This window comes from Tamandua tetradactyla, chromosome 13, assembly GCF_023851605.1.
Source record: "Tamandua tetradactyla isolate mTamTet1 chromosome 13, mTamTet1.pri, whole genome shotgun sequence".
Lineage (NCBI taxonomy): Eukaryota > Metazoa > Chordata > Mammalia > Pilosa > Myrmecophagidae > Tamandua > Tamandua tetradactyla.
The window spans coordinates 29,148,180-29,164,705 of NC_135339.1; the positions used below are offsets into that span (position 1 = coordinate 29,148,180).

The 16,526-nt window shown below is 38.9% G+C and overlaps 1 protein-coding gene across 1 annotated transcript in view; it reads right to left on the reverse strand.

Moving 5' to 3' along the window:
* MYPN (myopalladin) overlaps positions 1–16,526 on the reverse strand; it is a 93,614-nt gene that overhangs the window by 9,294 nt on the left and 67,794 nt on the right. The window contains exons 13-18 of the mRNA XM_077125118.1: positions 11,773–11,994; positions 10,488–10,637; positions 9,472–9,554; positions 8,188–8,314; positions 6,466–6,673; positions 4,773–4,938 (exon numbers count right to left, since the gene is read on the reverse strand). Coding sequence (XP_076981233.1) covers positions 4,773–4,938; positions 6,466–6,673; positions 8,188–8,314; positions 9,472–9,554; positions 10,488–10,637; positions 11,773–11,994 — 956 coding nt within the window. The remainder of the gene's footprint in view (positions 1–4,772; positions 4,939–6,465; positions 6,674–8,187; positions 8,315–9,471; positions 9,555–10,487; positions 10,638–11,772; positions 11,995–16,526) is intronic.

Here is a 16,526-nt window from a genome sequence, read left to right on the forward strand (position 1 = left end):
TATATTCCAAGTCCTCTCCACCAGGGGTACTCTAACTTTTCACAACCAAAAAAACAGAAAAATCTCTTCTCCAAACAAGACTGGAAAGTTTCAGCAACAACTTTTATTAGAAAGCTATGGGAAAAGTAGACCAAAATGAGCACTCAAAGATAGATGAGCTGACAATATGATGATGGCACATCCTAGTGTAACCAGCCAGGCTTGGGCAGCATTTAGCTTACTATGGTTAAGACGGAAATCAGCATGCTTTTCCCTTCTGTTTTCCTACATCAGTGGCTCCCAACTTTGGCTGCACATTGGAATCCCAGATCACATCCCAGACCAGTTACATCAGAATCTCAAGTTAGGAACCAGTCATTAGGAATTTTAGAAGCTTCCCAGATGATTCCAATATGCAGCCTTAGTTTAGCGGTAGAATAATAAATAAATAAATAAATAGGATGAGATAAATGCTGTAACAGAGACATGGGAGAGGTGCTCTGAGCACCCAGAGGAGAGGTTATTCTGAGGGGGCAGCAGGGAAAAGCTTCCCAGAAGATGTGCTTGAGTTGAGTCTCAAAGGTTGGGTAGGAACTCACCAGGGAGCTGGGGACGGAGGTGTTCCAGGGGGTGGAACAGCCTATGTAACAGGCGCGATAGTGTGGGGGACAGTGGGCCATGTTCATCGTGGCTGGGGGTGGGGTGCCCATGGAGGGCGGCAGGTGGTGGGTCAGAGAAGAGAGGTGAAGAGCCACATGCACCATGGCAAAAGGTTGGGACCCTTCCTTTCAGGTGATGGGAAATCCCTGAGGTATTTTAAGCAGGAGGTGATGTGATCTGTTTGCATTTTTAAATGATCTCCTTGGCAGTGGTGAGAAAACCCATTTGATTAGGCCCTGAGCCTGGAGGCAGAGAGTCGCATTAGGATGCCAGTGCCATTTATAGTGAGATGAGGGGATAGCAATGAAAATTCATACATTTGTACATCGTTCATTCATCCTATATAAAGTATCTACTAGGTGAAAGGCATTGTTTTGGGTGTTGGGAGCTGGACATCCAGAGACAAGGAAGATGCAGTCCCGGCCCCCAAGATGTTCACAATCTCACTGAGGGGAGGGGGAGTTAAGCCAATGATACTAAAAATTATGGTGATGCAGGAAAATGTGTGGGCAGAAGAGTATTAATGCAGTCCTGGTCAGAGAAGGGAAAGAAGCAGGGGCACTGCTCTTCCTTGTAGAGGTGCTGTTTGAGCTGAGCCTTGAGGGATAACAGATACTAAGAAGGTGGACTGGTATCGGGGGAAGGGTGGCTGGGAGAGGCACAGAGAGACAATTCCCAAAGAAGGAATACCCTGAGCAGAGACAGGTAGGGAGGAGATGCAGGGGCATTCAAACCATAAATATTTATAGCATAGTTATAATCACAGTGAGGGTTATGTTTTTAGGGCCATGTGTTTCCAAGCATGTGACTTTCCAGAAATCAATAACTGTAGTTTTTAAATATCAGGATGCCCTATTCTTACAGTAAAATGCCAGGTGAAGGGAGGCTGTTTCCCTTTGGAAAATTCTCTGTGAATGGTCTAAGGCTTTCCCCATCACAGGCTGCTGGTCCCTTCTTCATCTCGTACGTAGGCTGCCTTCCCCTCATTTGTAGACTAAGCCAGACTGGCTCCCAGGGTCCAGAACTTGAGCAGTCACGCGGCTGCCAGCCCGCCCAGGAATGTGCTTTATAGGTGTTGAATTTTTTTGTCCAGTAAAACCACATTTTAAAATCTAGGATCTCAAAAAAAAAAAAAAAAAAAACCCACAAAAACAAACGAAATATTGATTGTATATATAGAATGGAATGATTTCTAAATGTTGTGTTAGTTAATTTTTTAATTAATAAAAAAAAGCACATTATTTGGGATGATGGAAAAATTTTGTAATGGTTGGTGGTGATGGTAGCACAACATTGTAAACATAATTAACAGCACTGAATTATATATTTGAATGTGGTTCAAAGGGTGAGATTTTAGATTTTATATATGTTGGTAAAAAAAACAAAAAACAAACAAACAAATAACTTAGTTCCTCAGTTTATGAGGGACACAAGAGTCAGTTTACCTAATATAATGCATTTAATCTAGTTAAGCTGTTGCATTAATTTAGCCTGAACTGTTAAGCCAAGAATATTCTCTATTTTCGCTTTAGATTTATCAGAGAAAAATCCTGAACTTTGTGTAGAATTCTTAGATGCCAAAATTCTGTAAAACCTAACAGCTACAGCATACTCCAGGACCAATTCAGCTTACTGTAAAGAAAGAATTAAGCACAATTTTGTGTACACAGCTACCTTGTTTGTTTGCCCCCTTGTGGTAAAAAACGAAAATGGCAGAGAAATAAGGTCGGTTAGGGGAAATAAGGCAAGGCACCCAGTTTAAGAAAATAGATACTTAAAATTACTTAAAAACAACCATATCGTGATGGGTGGAAAAGGAGTATAACCTCCTTAGTGTTTTATCTCTTTTTTTATCTCTTTTTTTTTAAAGCTTTTTACTATTAAAGGATTTCTGGGTGCTAATATGACTGAAGATACGACAAAAAATAGACAGGATCTTCATGAATTCCCTGTATATTTTAAAACCTTAAAAATGAGCGCAATGCTCCCCCTCTCTATGTAGGACATGACTCCTAGAGGTGTGGACCTTCCAGGCAACGTGGGACAGACATCCTAGAATGAGCTGAGATTCAGCATCAAGGGATTGAGAAAACCTTCTCGACCAAAAGGGGGAAGAGGGAAATGAGTCAAAATAAAGTATCAATGATGGCTGAGAGATTTCAAAGAGAGTCGAGAGGTTATCCTGGAGGTTATTCTTACGCATTATATAGATATCACCTTTTTAGTTAAGGCATATTGGAGAGTCTGGAGGGAAGTGCTTGAAAATGTAGAGCTGTGCTCCAGTAGCCATGTTTCTTAAAGAAGACTGTATAATGATATAGCTTTCGCAATGTGACTGTGTGATTGTGAAAACCTTGTATCTGATGCTCCTTTTATCTATGGTATGGACAGATGAGTAAAACATATGGATTAAAAATAAATAAATAATAGGGGGAACAAATGTTAAAATAAATTTAGTTGATTGAAATGCTAGTGATGAGTGAAAGGGAGGGGTAAGGGGTACAGAAAAAAATAGGGGAAACAAAGGCTAAAACATATTGTGTAGATGGAAATACTAGTAGTCAGTGAGAGGGAGGGGTAAGGGGTATGTATGAGTTTTTTTCTTTTTTCTTTTTATTTATTTTTCTGAATTGATGAAATGTTCTAAGAAATTATCATAGTGATGAATATACAACTATGTGATGATATTTTAAGTTATTGATTATATATCAAGAATGGAATGATCATATGGCAAGAATGTTCATGTTTGTATGTTGTTATGTTTAAAAAAAATAAAAATTTTTTTTAAATAAGGGGGATGGTAGTGCAATGGCAGAGTTCTCGCCTGCCATGCTGGAGGCCCAGGTTCAATTCCCAGTGCCTGCCCTGCAAAAAAAAATAAATAAATAAAATAAAAATGAAGGGGCGGGCCACAGTGGCTCAGCAGGTAAGAGTGCTTGCCTGCCATGCCCGAGGACCCGGGTTCGATTCCCGGTGCCTGCCCATGTAAAAAAAAATAAATAAAATAAATAATAATAAATAAATAAAAATGAAGGTCTTATTCCAGAACACCAGCTAGTTCCATTCTCCTATCTCATGTTATCGACAGCCCCTTCCAACATGAAAGAGTTAGAATGGGTGTAGCTCAAATACCTCTAAACAGTGAGAGAAAGATCAAAATTGATGGTGGGGTTATACAGAGAAGGTCGGGTTTAACAAGTGAGTTTGAGTGCTGAATTATTATATTGGTATTTCTTTTAGCTCCAGTACCTTAGAGCAGCTAGAAATAAAAACCTAAAATTGTGGAATTTAACCCATACCAAACTCTGAAATCTGTTCTACAACTAAATGTTGCGCTGTGCTTTGAAATTTATTGCTTTTATGTATATATGTTATATAAAGAGAAGGAGGAGTATAACAGAGAAGATAGGATGTAACAATAAGTATGACTGCTGAATCATTACATTGTTATTTCTTTTGGTCTTCAGTGTTTTGGAGCAGCTAGAAGAAAAAAACAAAAAATCGTGGAACTGTAACCCATACCAAACTTTAAAATCTGCTCTATAACTATTCATAATAATGTACTTGGAAATTCATTGCTTTTTTTGTATATATGTTATATTTCATAATTTTTAAAAATGTAAAAAAAAAACGAAACAAGCATCAATACTAACTTACACAGCATTAACATCATATGGAGAACTATGGAAATTAAAACTGTTTCTTTGTGGGTGATTATAATTTAGACCATATAACTATAATAAATAAATTTTTATTTATTTATTTTTGAAAAATTTATCTATCTTTGCATGGGCAGGCACCAGGAATTGAACCCGGGTCTCCGGCACAGCAGGCAAGAACTCTGCCATGGCGCCACCATCGCTCACCCAATAAATACATTTTTAAAGAAAGGCTTTATACTATTTAAAAAAAATTGAAGGTATTTTAAAACTGTGGGGCATCCATGCGGTGAGCTACCACTCAGTCATGGAGGGGAAGACCTTCCTGGTACAGGCAGTAATAGGAATGAACCTCCAATGTGCTATGCTAAGTCAAAGAAGCCAGACAAAAGTCAAGACTCCTTTTGCGGTTGTGGGTGGCCCGATAAGCCGCACTGAGCTTGCAGGTCCCTCTGCCTGTGGGGGGCGCTGTACCTGATCCTCTCTCTGGTGAACGGGATGGTCTCGTTGTCCTTCTTCCAGTAGAACACGGGCGGGGGCATGCCTATGACACGGCACTCGAGTCTCACCGGGTGGCCTTCGGGGACTCCGCTGTTCTGCAGTTTCTCCAGGATCACGGGTGCTTTCTTTACCTCTTTGGCTGAACGAGAGAAGGACCGTTTTCACGTGCGAATAGTCAGTGCTTTGAGGCTCATGTCTCAAACGCTACAGTTCTGGGATTTACCGGACTGGACACACCCTCATCTTATGTCCGCAGAACATTTCTTACACCTCTCAGTGAGGATCACTGCTTTGGATAAAGTTCCATAAATGGTTAAAAAAAAAAAAAAGGGACTGAGGTAACCATCTCTGCACATCCTTTGAGAGACAACATTTAAGGAATTAAGTTGCATACAAGAGAAGCAAATAAATGGTCAGTGTGGGGAAGAAAAAGGATTTTCTTTTATTGCTCAATGCTAAATTTTGAAAACCATTTTCTAAGTGCTAAAATAGATCCTTTTTCTTTTTTTAGAGGAGTTTATTTTGTAGAAAATACATTAACTTTAGCCTATCTTTTTATTTTGAAAAATTTCATAGCTACAGAAAAGGTCGAAGAAACATATTTCTTAAAAAACAACATAAAATTATGTTTCCTAAGGCTTTTTTCCCCTTTGCCAATACTAATTAAGACTTTTCTAAGGGTTCCAGAGTCGATATTTTAGCCAAAGAGTAGAAAGATGGTAAAAGTCTCCCATCAATGTATCCTTGCAGAGTGAGTGTTTCTTATTCTGTTGGTAAGAAGAAATCAAGAATGAGAAAAGGAAAAAGCTATCCTGTGGAAAGAGCCACTAGACTACAGGAGGATTAGCGTCCCGAGGCTGCTACTTCTTTTGGGGCCACACTTGAGGCAGCAGGACAATAAGCAGGTCCTAGAATTCATACATGCTGAAATCTAATTCAAGCTGGATTTCTGCTCAACGAGGCAGTAATCCAGCCTGAATTATCCTTATCTATAGGCGTTGCAATGTTTTGTTCATGTCATCTTGTAAGGTTTATTCATTGCATTTGTTTAGTAATTGATTAAATGTTTGTCGAGCACCTTCCATGTTCCAGGCTTTGACTCAAGTGCTGAGACAAACAGAACAAGCCAGTTTTTGTCCTCAGAAGCTCACAGTCTCCTCGGGGAGGCAAGGGAGGTGAACACTTACACAGAAGGTCATAAGTGCTCTGAGTCTCTCTTTTTCACAGTGTTGTGAAACACAGGCCAGGACAGGAAGGAGAGGGCATGCCTGGCGGATCCACTGTGCCTTGGTAGTGACCTTTGAGTTAGGAAGAGAAGGGCATTCCATGCAGAGGGACCACTGATAAGGGGGAAAAAAGGAGCTGGGTGTGTTCTGGGAATGATGGACTGTAGGACAAGGGACCTGAATGTAGTGGCAGTCAATTAATTAATTGATTATTATAATGCCTCCCATATATTGTGTGTACAATATGCACAAGGTACCCCATTAAGTGTTTAGCTTATCTACACATCATTAAGGAAAACAATGTATGAAATATTGGCTCTCCCTACAGTGAAGTTGGAGTTGGTGGGGTAAAGGTCTAAGAAATTGTGTCCGAGGCTCTGCATATTTAGACAACAAGTTTGGTGAGAATTATGTTTAGTGGTCCCAACAATGAACCTTACCTACTACAGTGAGCTCCAGGCTGAAGGAATTCTGCCCGGTTTTGTTGGTAGCAACACACGTATAGGTCCCCGCATCACGTTGAGTGAGTGGGTCAATGAGCAGAGAATGGACTCCAGTCTCCCTGATCAGCATCTTGTGGGAGGTGTCTGGCAGCACGGGTTGGCCATTGAGCAGCCACGTCAGCTCCGGGGGTGGTAAGCCGCTTACCTAACAAACAACGGGACAGCTGAGGCAAATGACAGACTCATGACAGATTTATTTGATGACTTAATTCTTCATCCTTGTGTGGCACCAATTAGATAGTGAGAGAAAATATGGGATGATGAGAAACCTCCCTGCAGGAGCAGCAGGAGCAGAGGGGTTTGGAGGCACTTTGGTTGTCTGCAGCCAGAATCCTTCCATATCACCCAGGAAGCGAGAGAAGAGAGTGGGTTTGAAGGTTTACTGTATATTCCATACATGCCATGCTCTGAACATGGGCCATAAATATAACTGAGGTGGAATCAAATTGGATTGCATATTTTATTTTGTATATTTTATGTATTTATTGCTATATGGATTTTTTTCATCTCTACAGTGGAATAACAGTTTAATATTAATAAATTTGTTAAAATGGTATGCCATGTTAATTGGTCAAGTGACCTCAACTAATGTTTAGAAGGCATGTAATTTGCCACATGAATCTAAACTGAATGGTATTTGACCCTGCTTCAGATCATGATCAATCTATTTAATTATATCCTAGATTAGAATAAATAAGAATTAGAAAGCTATATAAAAAGATAAAATAATCTAGCAGCATCGATTTCAAAGATGATATATTGCTTACATATCTAATAAGCAATGAGATAGCATAGAGTAAGGACAGATACCAGTGTTCTCAAACTTTGGTGCATCCTGGGAACCTGTAAAAAATTCCAGTGCCCGCTTACCATATTAAATCAGAATCTCAGGGGATGAAACCCAGGCATCAGTATTTTTTAGGATTTAGAGTGGGGGAAGTTACACAACCCTGGGTATTACTCAGGCAGCCAATTCAAAAGCAAGGACCACCGATAGAAGTGGACTCTCAGGAATACCTAACCTAATGCCTTCACAAATTTGTACCTATATTTTCTCTAGCATTTTGCATCTTTGTCTGGGGTAGAAGAGTTGATTCGAGTTTCTTTTCCTACTGAGGGATAGCTGTACTGTTCAACCAGAGCCTAGTGGAAGAATTAGAATGTAGAGTTGCTAAAGGCACTGATGTAAGAGAAACCAGCTTGTTTTTATAACTCTCCCTGGAGCCATCTTTTTATGACCATAATTTTTTCAAAGCCTACACCTCGCAACAATTCACTGCAAGGATGCAAAAATCACACTTTTCACTTTACAGTAAGAAAGACCTTCCAGGTACCATATGGAAGATGTCTGAATTATATCACCCTTTTAGTTATCATTTAAAAATCGAGCTAACTTGATACAATATCAATGTAATTTTTATAAAGATAGAGATTGATAACAAAGACTTGTAAATTTCATGAAATATTTTCATTTGGTATTGGCTAGAGTTAAAAAAAAAAATGAAACGTTCCAAAAGAACTTTACGAAAAAAGCAAAATCTCTCTCTCTTCCCATTCCTTCTTTTCCTGGGAAAGAAAAATACTACCAAACATGTAACAAATGAAAACAAATGCAAAATATGAACAGATCTGGAACCAAGAATGGGGGCTAGCCTCTACCTTACAGTCCAGCCGACACAGGCGCCCCTCATGAGCTACCATATCCCCAGGAGCCTGCAGGAAATGTGGTCGAAAAAAGCGTTCCTGGAGGGGTTCTTTGTCTCTTTCTTGCACTCGGGACCTTCCCCTGTAACAACAATCATGTTCAGGCAGAAAATATAGTAAAACATATGAAAATAGGAATTTAGGCATGGCTATAGGGCCTGAAGACCACACTTCTTCTGAAGAGGGTTTTTGGGCCATAAACATATAATAAAGATAATGGCGTGGAGCTGGTGTAAAAAAAACAAAGGGGTAAGCGTCTTGTACACTGTAGGATTATTTTGTGAGCTCTGTAACCAAATAAATAGGCTTTAGCGTCTGTCTCTCTGAAGTCATTCTGGGTTAAGTAGCTTAGCTTCCCTTGCCTTGGATTTGACCAGTTGTTCAAAAGTCTTCAAAATAAACAAATAAATCAGTATTCAATCCAAATCTCAAAGAAGAGCCAAAAGAGAAGTCCTGTTTATTGCCTAGTACAAGGCAACTGTAATCCCTCGGTCTCTGAGTAATAAAACTTAACCTGACTATAAATTATGGCAGACCATTAAAGATAACCATGACTTAAACTCGATAAGACTGACCAACAGGAACAGCTGTTCTTAAAAAAGAAGGTGTAGTTGCAAAGGCAGTGAAATACTGTATCTGAAACATGGGCCACTATTTTTGGTCCTTTGGTAAGTCACATTTAATTCATTCATGTCAGCAATTATGGAATGCTTTGCTAAGGCTTTTTGTGGCTCCAGAAGAATCTAGGGGAAGCAAGGTTCTTTCTTGTAAGTGATTAATAAAATCAAAGAGGAAGAAAATCTGTTGTTGCATTAGAAATATATGGCCTATCAAGCAAAAAACAAACAAAAAACCCAACCCTATTGGTTTATATAAACATAATCATTAAAGGTTTTGTCTTATTAAAGAAAAGATGGCATTTTAGTTCAAAGGGTCTGATTTTCATATTGTATGTACAAATGCTACTGATGGTTACAAATATTTTGCAACACTAAAAATGTGTCATAGGACAGTACTTCTCAAACTTTTATGTGTTTATGAATTACCTGGGGCTCTTGTTAAAATGCAGGTTCTGAGGTTCTGATTCAGTCAGTATGGGGTGGGGCCTGGGATTCTGCATTTCCAATAAGCTCCTAAGACCACACTTTGAATAACAATTTCTGCCCAGTCTTTGGTTCTCATTGTTGTGGGTGGATGTTGGTAAGGGAAGAGATAAGGAAGATTCTTAATTTTCTTTACCTGTGAGACTGGCCAGCAGAGGTTAGCCGACTACGAACGGGCAAACTCTGTACCATTAAATGGCCAGAACAGCTGATTCTCCCCTGAAATCAGAAAATGACAAGAAGATTGAAATGAGGGGAATTCACACTTTTTTTTCAATTTATATAATTTTTTTCTGGACTAGAATATTATGAACCTTTTGGCTAACTATTTTTTTGGGGGTGAGTTAAGATGGAATGAAAACAATACAGTATGACTCCTTAGATTACTGTTGGTATTCCAGGTTGGGTGTTTGTTTTTTTAAGAGTATCGTGATGACTTTCATTTTTAAGGTGAGACATGAACAGAGAACAAATGTAAAAAATTTTGAATTATTGTGCCATTAACATTATTTGCAGCCAGATGTAGAGAGAGCATGACCAAGTATTTTTATACTTTCCTCAGTAGAGATTATTTTCAAAACTAGCATTTCATTCTGAAGAGTGAATAAGAATAGAAATTTTATACTTTCTATTTTAGTAGTAGTTGATGATAGTCTGCCATATCTTTTAGGAAAATTTTAAGTCTTGATCTTATTCAGAAAAAGAAACTGAAAGATACAGTTTTCCATCATTTACTGTTGTGTGTGTGTGTGTGTGTGTGTGTGTGTGTGTTTGAGGGACATTCACAAGCCTTTATGAAGTAATTTGCTGTTCTTTAAAGAATGGAAACAACTCATTCTTTGATAGAAAACGTTTTCTTCGAGAAAGTCAGTGAGCTGATAAATTAAAGAATTAGTCCAAAAGGTCTGGGGAGGGATGCGTAGTGAATAGATACTAATGTCTTTTGACAAAAGCTGAAGTGTTGAGTGATCCAATGATTGCTAACTGGTCTTTTAAATTGTGATACTGTGCAATCGTTACACACAATCACAACGCTTCTCATTCATTTTCCTTAGCAATTCTTAGTAACTTGCACTTCTCAAGGTTCATTTCCCAATGGCATCAACCACTCCTTCCTCAGAGCTGGCCTAGTGCGGGACCCTGCCTCTCCACCTGGGGGTTGGCGGCCATGATGGTGTAGTTGCCGTCGTCGTCGCTGGTGCTGGATTCAATGTGCAGAGAGCACGTCCCATCTCCCTCTCGCCTCATTCTGCAGTGCTCATTTCTCTTAGAGATCTGCTTCCCATCTTTGAACCAGTAAACCTGAAATGAAAGATAGTCAAGGAGAATGTATTACACCTTTAGAGAATAACAGAGGAGGGTAACACAAGGGCAAATTGCCGTCACTACAAGTGAAACATCCTTATGAAGTACTTAGACAAAATTATAAACCTTACTAAAAATGACATTATAATATGCCACTCCACTTGTATACTTGTAACACTCAAGCCGATATAATTTGGTATTCAGATACAGCTTTTGATTCTTTTTAAAATTATACTTAATTATTAGTTAAAAGCCACATGATGGACCAGAAGTTTCTACAGAGGCAAAAGAAAAAATGAAAACCAGAGGCCCAGATCTTTCCCCACTACTCTATTTACAAGGTCAAGTCTCCCGCGATTGTAAATCCCAGAGCCTAGAATAGCTCAACTTGCTTAAAAGGAGAGTCTGCATTATTATACCAAGTGAAATGAGGCCAGGATTAACTCCCCGTTTTTCTTATCGAGCTAACATTTAAATGTTAATTTCTCATGTTCTGGCTGTGGCAAAGAGAGCTCTCAAAGACAGAGGCCATAAAGTACCGGTTGCAGCTGCCCTCCTCTACATTTCCTACCTAACCATACATGATAACTCCATGCTAATGTTCGTGAAAATAGAAAGGAGAGATCTCCTGTCACAGCCCACACTGGGTGTAAATCCTTCCCTCAGCTGACTGCCAAAAAATCTGGTGACTCATAAGATTTTTCAGAAGCCTGCAATAATGATGTGACATTTTCGGCATTTCCCAATCTAGTAGTAATGATACAAATATAGCTTGCTTAGTACAACAACAGGCACCCTGTGGATGTTCAATAAATAGCAAATAGAGAGAAACAAATTGGTGAGTTTTCTGGCTGAGAAAATAGCACAAAATATAGTGTCATGACTAAGTAATTTATTTTAAATTTGTACCAAAATTCTAAGTTGTATGCAGTCAGATTTCTTTTTGGCTTGACTGTTTAATGACCTGATTCCTAATGGTCTCTTTTTAGTCAATTTGCCTGGGCTTAGCTAATTTTCTGGTATTGGTTTTCATTCCCTCTGTTGATACTTAGCACGAGTCCACTAAGACGTTCTTGAAGGCGCTCCACTTTTGGGTTGTTGGTTGGCCAAGTGGCTGGTCATCTTCCCCTACCTTTGGAACAGGTATCCCAACAATTTTGCAGGTGAATGTCACTGGAGAGCCTTCTGTGACCCGGAAGTGCTTGAGTCTTTTGTCAAGGATGGGAGCAATACACTTGCCCGTGGGTATCTCGTCATGTTGGATTTCATCATCTGATTCATCAACAGGGGTACGTTCTAAGCGAAACTCTATTTCATTCATCAGCCTCTGCTCAAAGCTTGAAATTTTGTATTCCTGTTAAAATGCAAACATGTTTCAATTTCAATTTCTATGACTGAGGAAGAACTTGTCTATCAGTATAATTTGCAACTTTTAAAAAATTCTGATGTTAGATTTATACCATGGGACCCCACAGTCATAGTCCATTTCCAGGTCCTCACCATGGAACACCAAGGCAGATTTTAGTGTCTATACTATAATCTCATACTGCCTTAGTAAATCCTGATTCCTCATCTTACACATGGAGCCCCAATGGAAACCTGTAAGGAATGGAATGAAGATGGGATGTAATTTCTCTGACTGCTGTTAGTGTCCACTTCGGTTGTAGAGCTTCCTACATAGTATTCTAGCAAAACTATTCTACACTGCCTTTTTTTTTTTTATCCACAACATTTTTCATGCAAATTTGTTGAAGGAATTTTACAGGAAACCCTCTTGTCCACCAGCTAATTCCTACCACTTTACTATATTTGCTGTATCATATGTCTAACCATTTATCTGCTCATCCATCTTATTTTTTGATTCATTTAAAGGAAATTACAGACATCTATACCCTACATACTTAATGCTTTAGCCTGTATATCATCAACTAGGATTCAATATTTGCTTATAATATTTTTGTTATATGTATATAACAATGAAATGTACAAATTTTGTTTATATACAATTCAGTTTTTTAAATTTATGAAACATAACCACATACAAACACAAACATTTTTACCATATGATCATCCCATTCTTGTTATATAATCAATAACTCACAATATCACCACATAGTTGTTGTATATTCATTATCATGGTCATTTCTTAGAACATTTGCATCAGTTCAGAAAAAGACATAAAAAGAAAACAGAAAACAATTCATACATACCATAGCCCTTACCCCTCCCTTTCGTTGATCGCTAGCATTTCAATCTACTAAGTTTATTTTAACATTTGTTCCCCCTGTGATTTATTTATTTTTAATCCATATGTTTTACTCATCTGTTGATAAGTCTACACTTGTATGCATGCCTGTATCATCTTCTTGTCTCTATTGGATATTCCAATGACCATACTTGAGGATAACCTGCCTTAAATAAATCTCCATCGACCCCACTCCTATCTTCACTGCATCTCTCTGCTCCCCTCACAACAAAACCATTAGAAATAATTTTCTATTGTTATGGGACCATTTCCTCATTCCTCTTCTTCTCTTGTTAACCTACTCTCATTCAGCTTTTGTTCTACTGTTCCACTGAGATCACTCTATCAGAGGTCTCCAAATTAGCCAAATCCAATTGTCACTTATCTGTTCCTACCTTACTTGACCTCTCAGCAGCATTAGACACTGACAATTTTCTCCTTTTTGAAACATTCTCTTTTGTTGGTTTGTGGATACACTCGTTTTCCTTCTATTTCACTAGCTATTCCTTATCAGTTCCCTTTGCTGGCTGAAGTCAGCAAGTCTCACAGTTTCCAGTGTTTTCTGTATGTTGTTGACTCTCACACCTTTATCTTCTAGCCTGGTCTCTCCACAGTCTAGAGTCATATATCCAATGACCCACTACACGTCGTGGCTCGGGTGCCTGGTGGGCATGTCCTGCTTAGCACAGCTCAAACAATACTCTTGATTTCTGTCCCCAACGCTGCTCCTACCCCGTCTCAGGGGATGGCATCATTATTCATCCACTCTGTTCACAGTGTTTCTCAAACTATCTATGGTAAAAAGCCAAGTTTTAAAATATTTCCCACTGGTACTTTTGTAAAATAAAATAAAAATGAATTACTTGAAAAATGAAATTAAAAAGATACAAAAAACAAGCCCCCTTTAAAAAGTATTATATTCCACAGACATAAAGCTTCTCCATTAAATTTCAATAAAAATATCTTAATGGTTACTCTCAACTTCTGTACTTATCTCAAGGCAGAAAGGTAATGCCTTGCAGATTGGCATAGGTTCTTGGACCACGCTTTGAGTGCAGTAAATTAAGCCTTAAATCTAGGAATTCTCCCGTATTTCTCTCATTCCCTCTCCTGCATATCCTATCTATCAACAAACACTGTTACCTCCACCCTCAAAATATTCTAAACCCATCAACTTTGTCTCCACCATGATCACCTTAGTTCACGTCAGCCTCATTTTCACCCAAAGGGCTACAGTTGCCTCTTATGCTGTCTCCCTCCTTCCACTCTGCCTCCACTGAAATTATGAAAATCTTTTTTTTGGGGGGGTGGGGGGTGGGGTGTGGTGCAAGGTCTAGGAATTGAACCCGGGTCTCCTTCATGGAAGGCAAGCATTCTACCACTGAACCACCGATGCACCTTGAAATCAATTCTCTATTTTGCAACCAGAAAAATCTTTCAAAAATTCTTCTGCTGTAATGGCAATGGCTTCTCAATGTATGCAGAAAAAAAAAAAATACAACTCTTTATCCTGAATAACAAAGCCCTGCACAGTTGGGCTTCTGCCAAATTCTTGTACTTCTTCGGTGCCTGTGCTCTAGCCACAGCATCCTTCTTTTTGTTTCTTGAGCACACTGAGCCCATTAGCCGTAAGACCTTCTTGGCAGCCTGGAATACCTCACATAGCTCGCTCCTTCTTGTTACTTCAAATCTCAGCTGAAATGTCACCTCCCCAAAGCAGTCCTCCAAGCCTAATTCATCTAAAGTCATACTCCATTCAAAATCTCTATACAAGATTGGTTGCTATCTAATATTTTTCTTGTCTGTTTATTGATTGAGTATCTCTAGATATAGAATGTCAGCTCCACAACAGCAGGGACCTCTTCTACAACACCTGGGGAATAGTGCTTATCCCATGGCAGATGCCCAGTAAATATCTGAAGAACGAGAGAATACATAAATGACATGGGGGAAATCCCTTGTTCCAGCACTTACCATTCTGAGGAATCCGGAGTTGTGTGCTTGGGGTGAGAGTTAGGCCTTTGGTTAAACTTGTAACTCTAATTAACTATAATTTTATCATTTAGGTGAGTTCCCTGGAGAGGATATGGGATGCTCCTGAAATGGAATTTGGAAGCATGGCTGATATGAACCTGCCCCTAGTCATAAGCAGATTAATTGAGTTCAGGATTCATAAGATGTGTTCTCAAGCTATTAAATTATTTTATTCATGCCCTCTAGTTATTGCCTTATACATATTATTCACTGAACTGGAGTGGAATGAAAACTTAGGAAGCACAGGAACTTGTTTTCCTGCTTACGATTTCTTGGAATCAGTTTTAAATCTGCACCTCAGGCCATATCTCATGCTTGGTTAGAAAATATATCCACAGCTCTTTCAGGGTGGAAAGAAAAAATTAACCTCTCATAGAGCTTATTAATTTTTAATCAGATAATTCAAATTAATTAAAGAAATGTTCACCACTCATAATATCGCTAACTTTTGAAATCTAATTTAGTTTGAAAGTATTAAGGATATCTACACTATGATAATTTTTGAAAAGTTAATAATTAGAGCTTCTAGCTATTTAACTATTAGTTTGAACTACATGATCTTGCCATTTTTCTAAGGCAAAATGGTAGAATATCAGCAAGTGCATATGATTCGACCTAGTATTTTCATTATGACTATATTTTCATAAATACATTAAATAATCCCACAAATTTGAATATTTCCCCCACCTGCCAGTTTAAAACCACATCAGGAATATATTTTTCTTCTTTGTCAAATTGTATTAGTGCTTCTAAATTGATACTATTTTTCTTTTAAGAAACTTGGGTTTTGTTTACTTTCTGGGAGGCTTAGGAATAAAATCAATGAGTATTTTATTCTCTTATCGTGTGACATAAGTGCTAAATAGTAGCTTAATTATTATTATTATTTTTACTTACTGATTTATTTTTTTACATGGGCAGGCACCGGGAAGCGAACCCGGGTCTCTGGCATGGGAGGCGAGAACTCTGCCACTGAGCCACTGTTGCCCACCCTTAATTACTTTTAAAGTTATGCATAAAAAGAATAACAGCTTTCATCACACACAGAGGTCCTAGAGTTCGGGAAAGCTCAGACTTTTTGTGAAAGTGGCTGTTTCCACTTCTCTGAAGCTATATGATCATTCATGCAGAGAGGGCTGTGGGGCTGGTGCCTGTGCTGGGGAAAAGGGGGCCCACAGGTGCCTACTGAGCTTATATCGGGAGGGTTAGTGGTGATAAGTGCCCGTGGAAAGGATTCACCTTGGAGGCCCATCTGGGAAACTTGTGGTTGAAAATTCTCATTTCCTAAAACCTAGTTCAGTGCTTAATTAAAGATTCTGTGCTTTCCATAGTTTTCTGTTTGTATTTCAGATACAAATATTAAAGCTAACAGAAGTTCCAGTTTTGATCATGACCAACTTATATCTGTCCATCACTTGTGAATGGTTAGCGGGAATGGGGAGGCCAGGTGGCTTCAGTAGCTCCCTTTCACCCAGCAGAGATTTCCCTCTTTCCTCCCTCAGTGCTGCAGATGCTCATCTGCCACCTCCTATGTCCCTCACCTCTCAGGACACTCTCAGGCCCCAGGCAGGGTAGGCCTGACAAGGGCAAGGGCACAAAGATGAGGG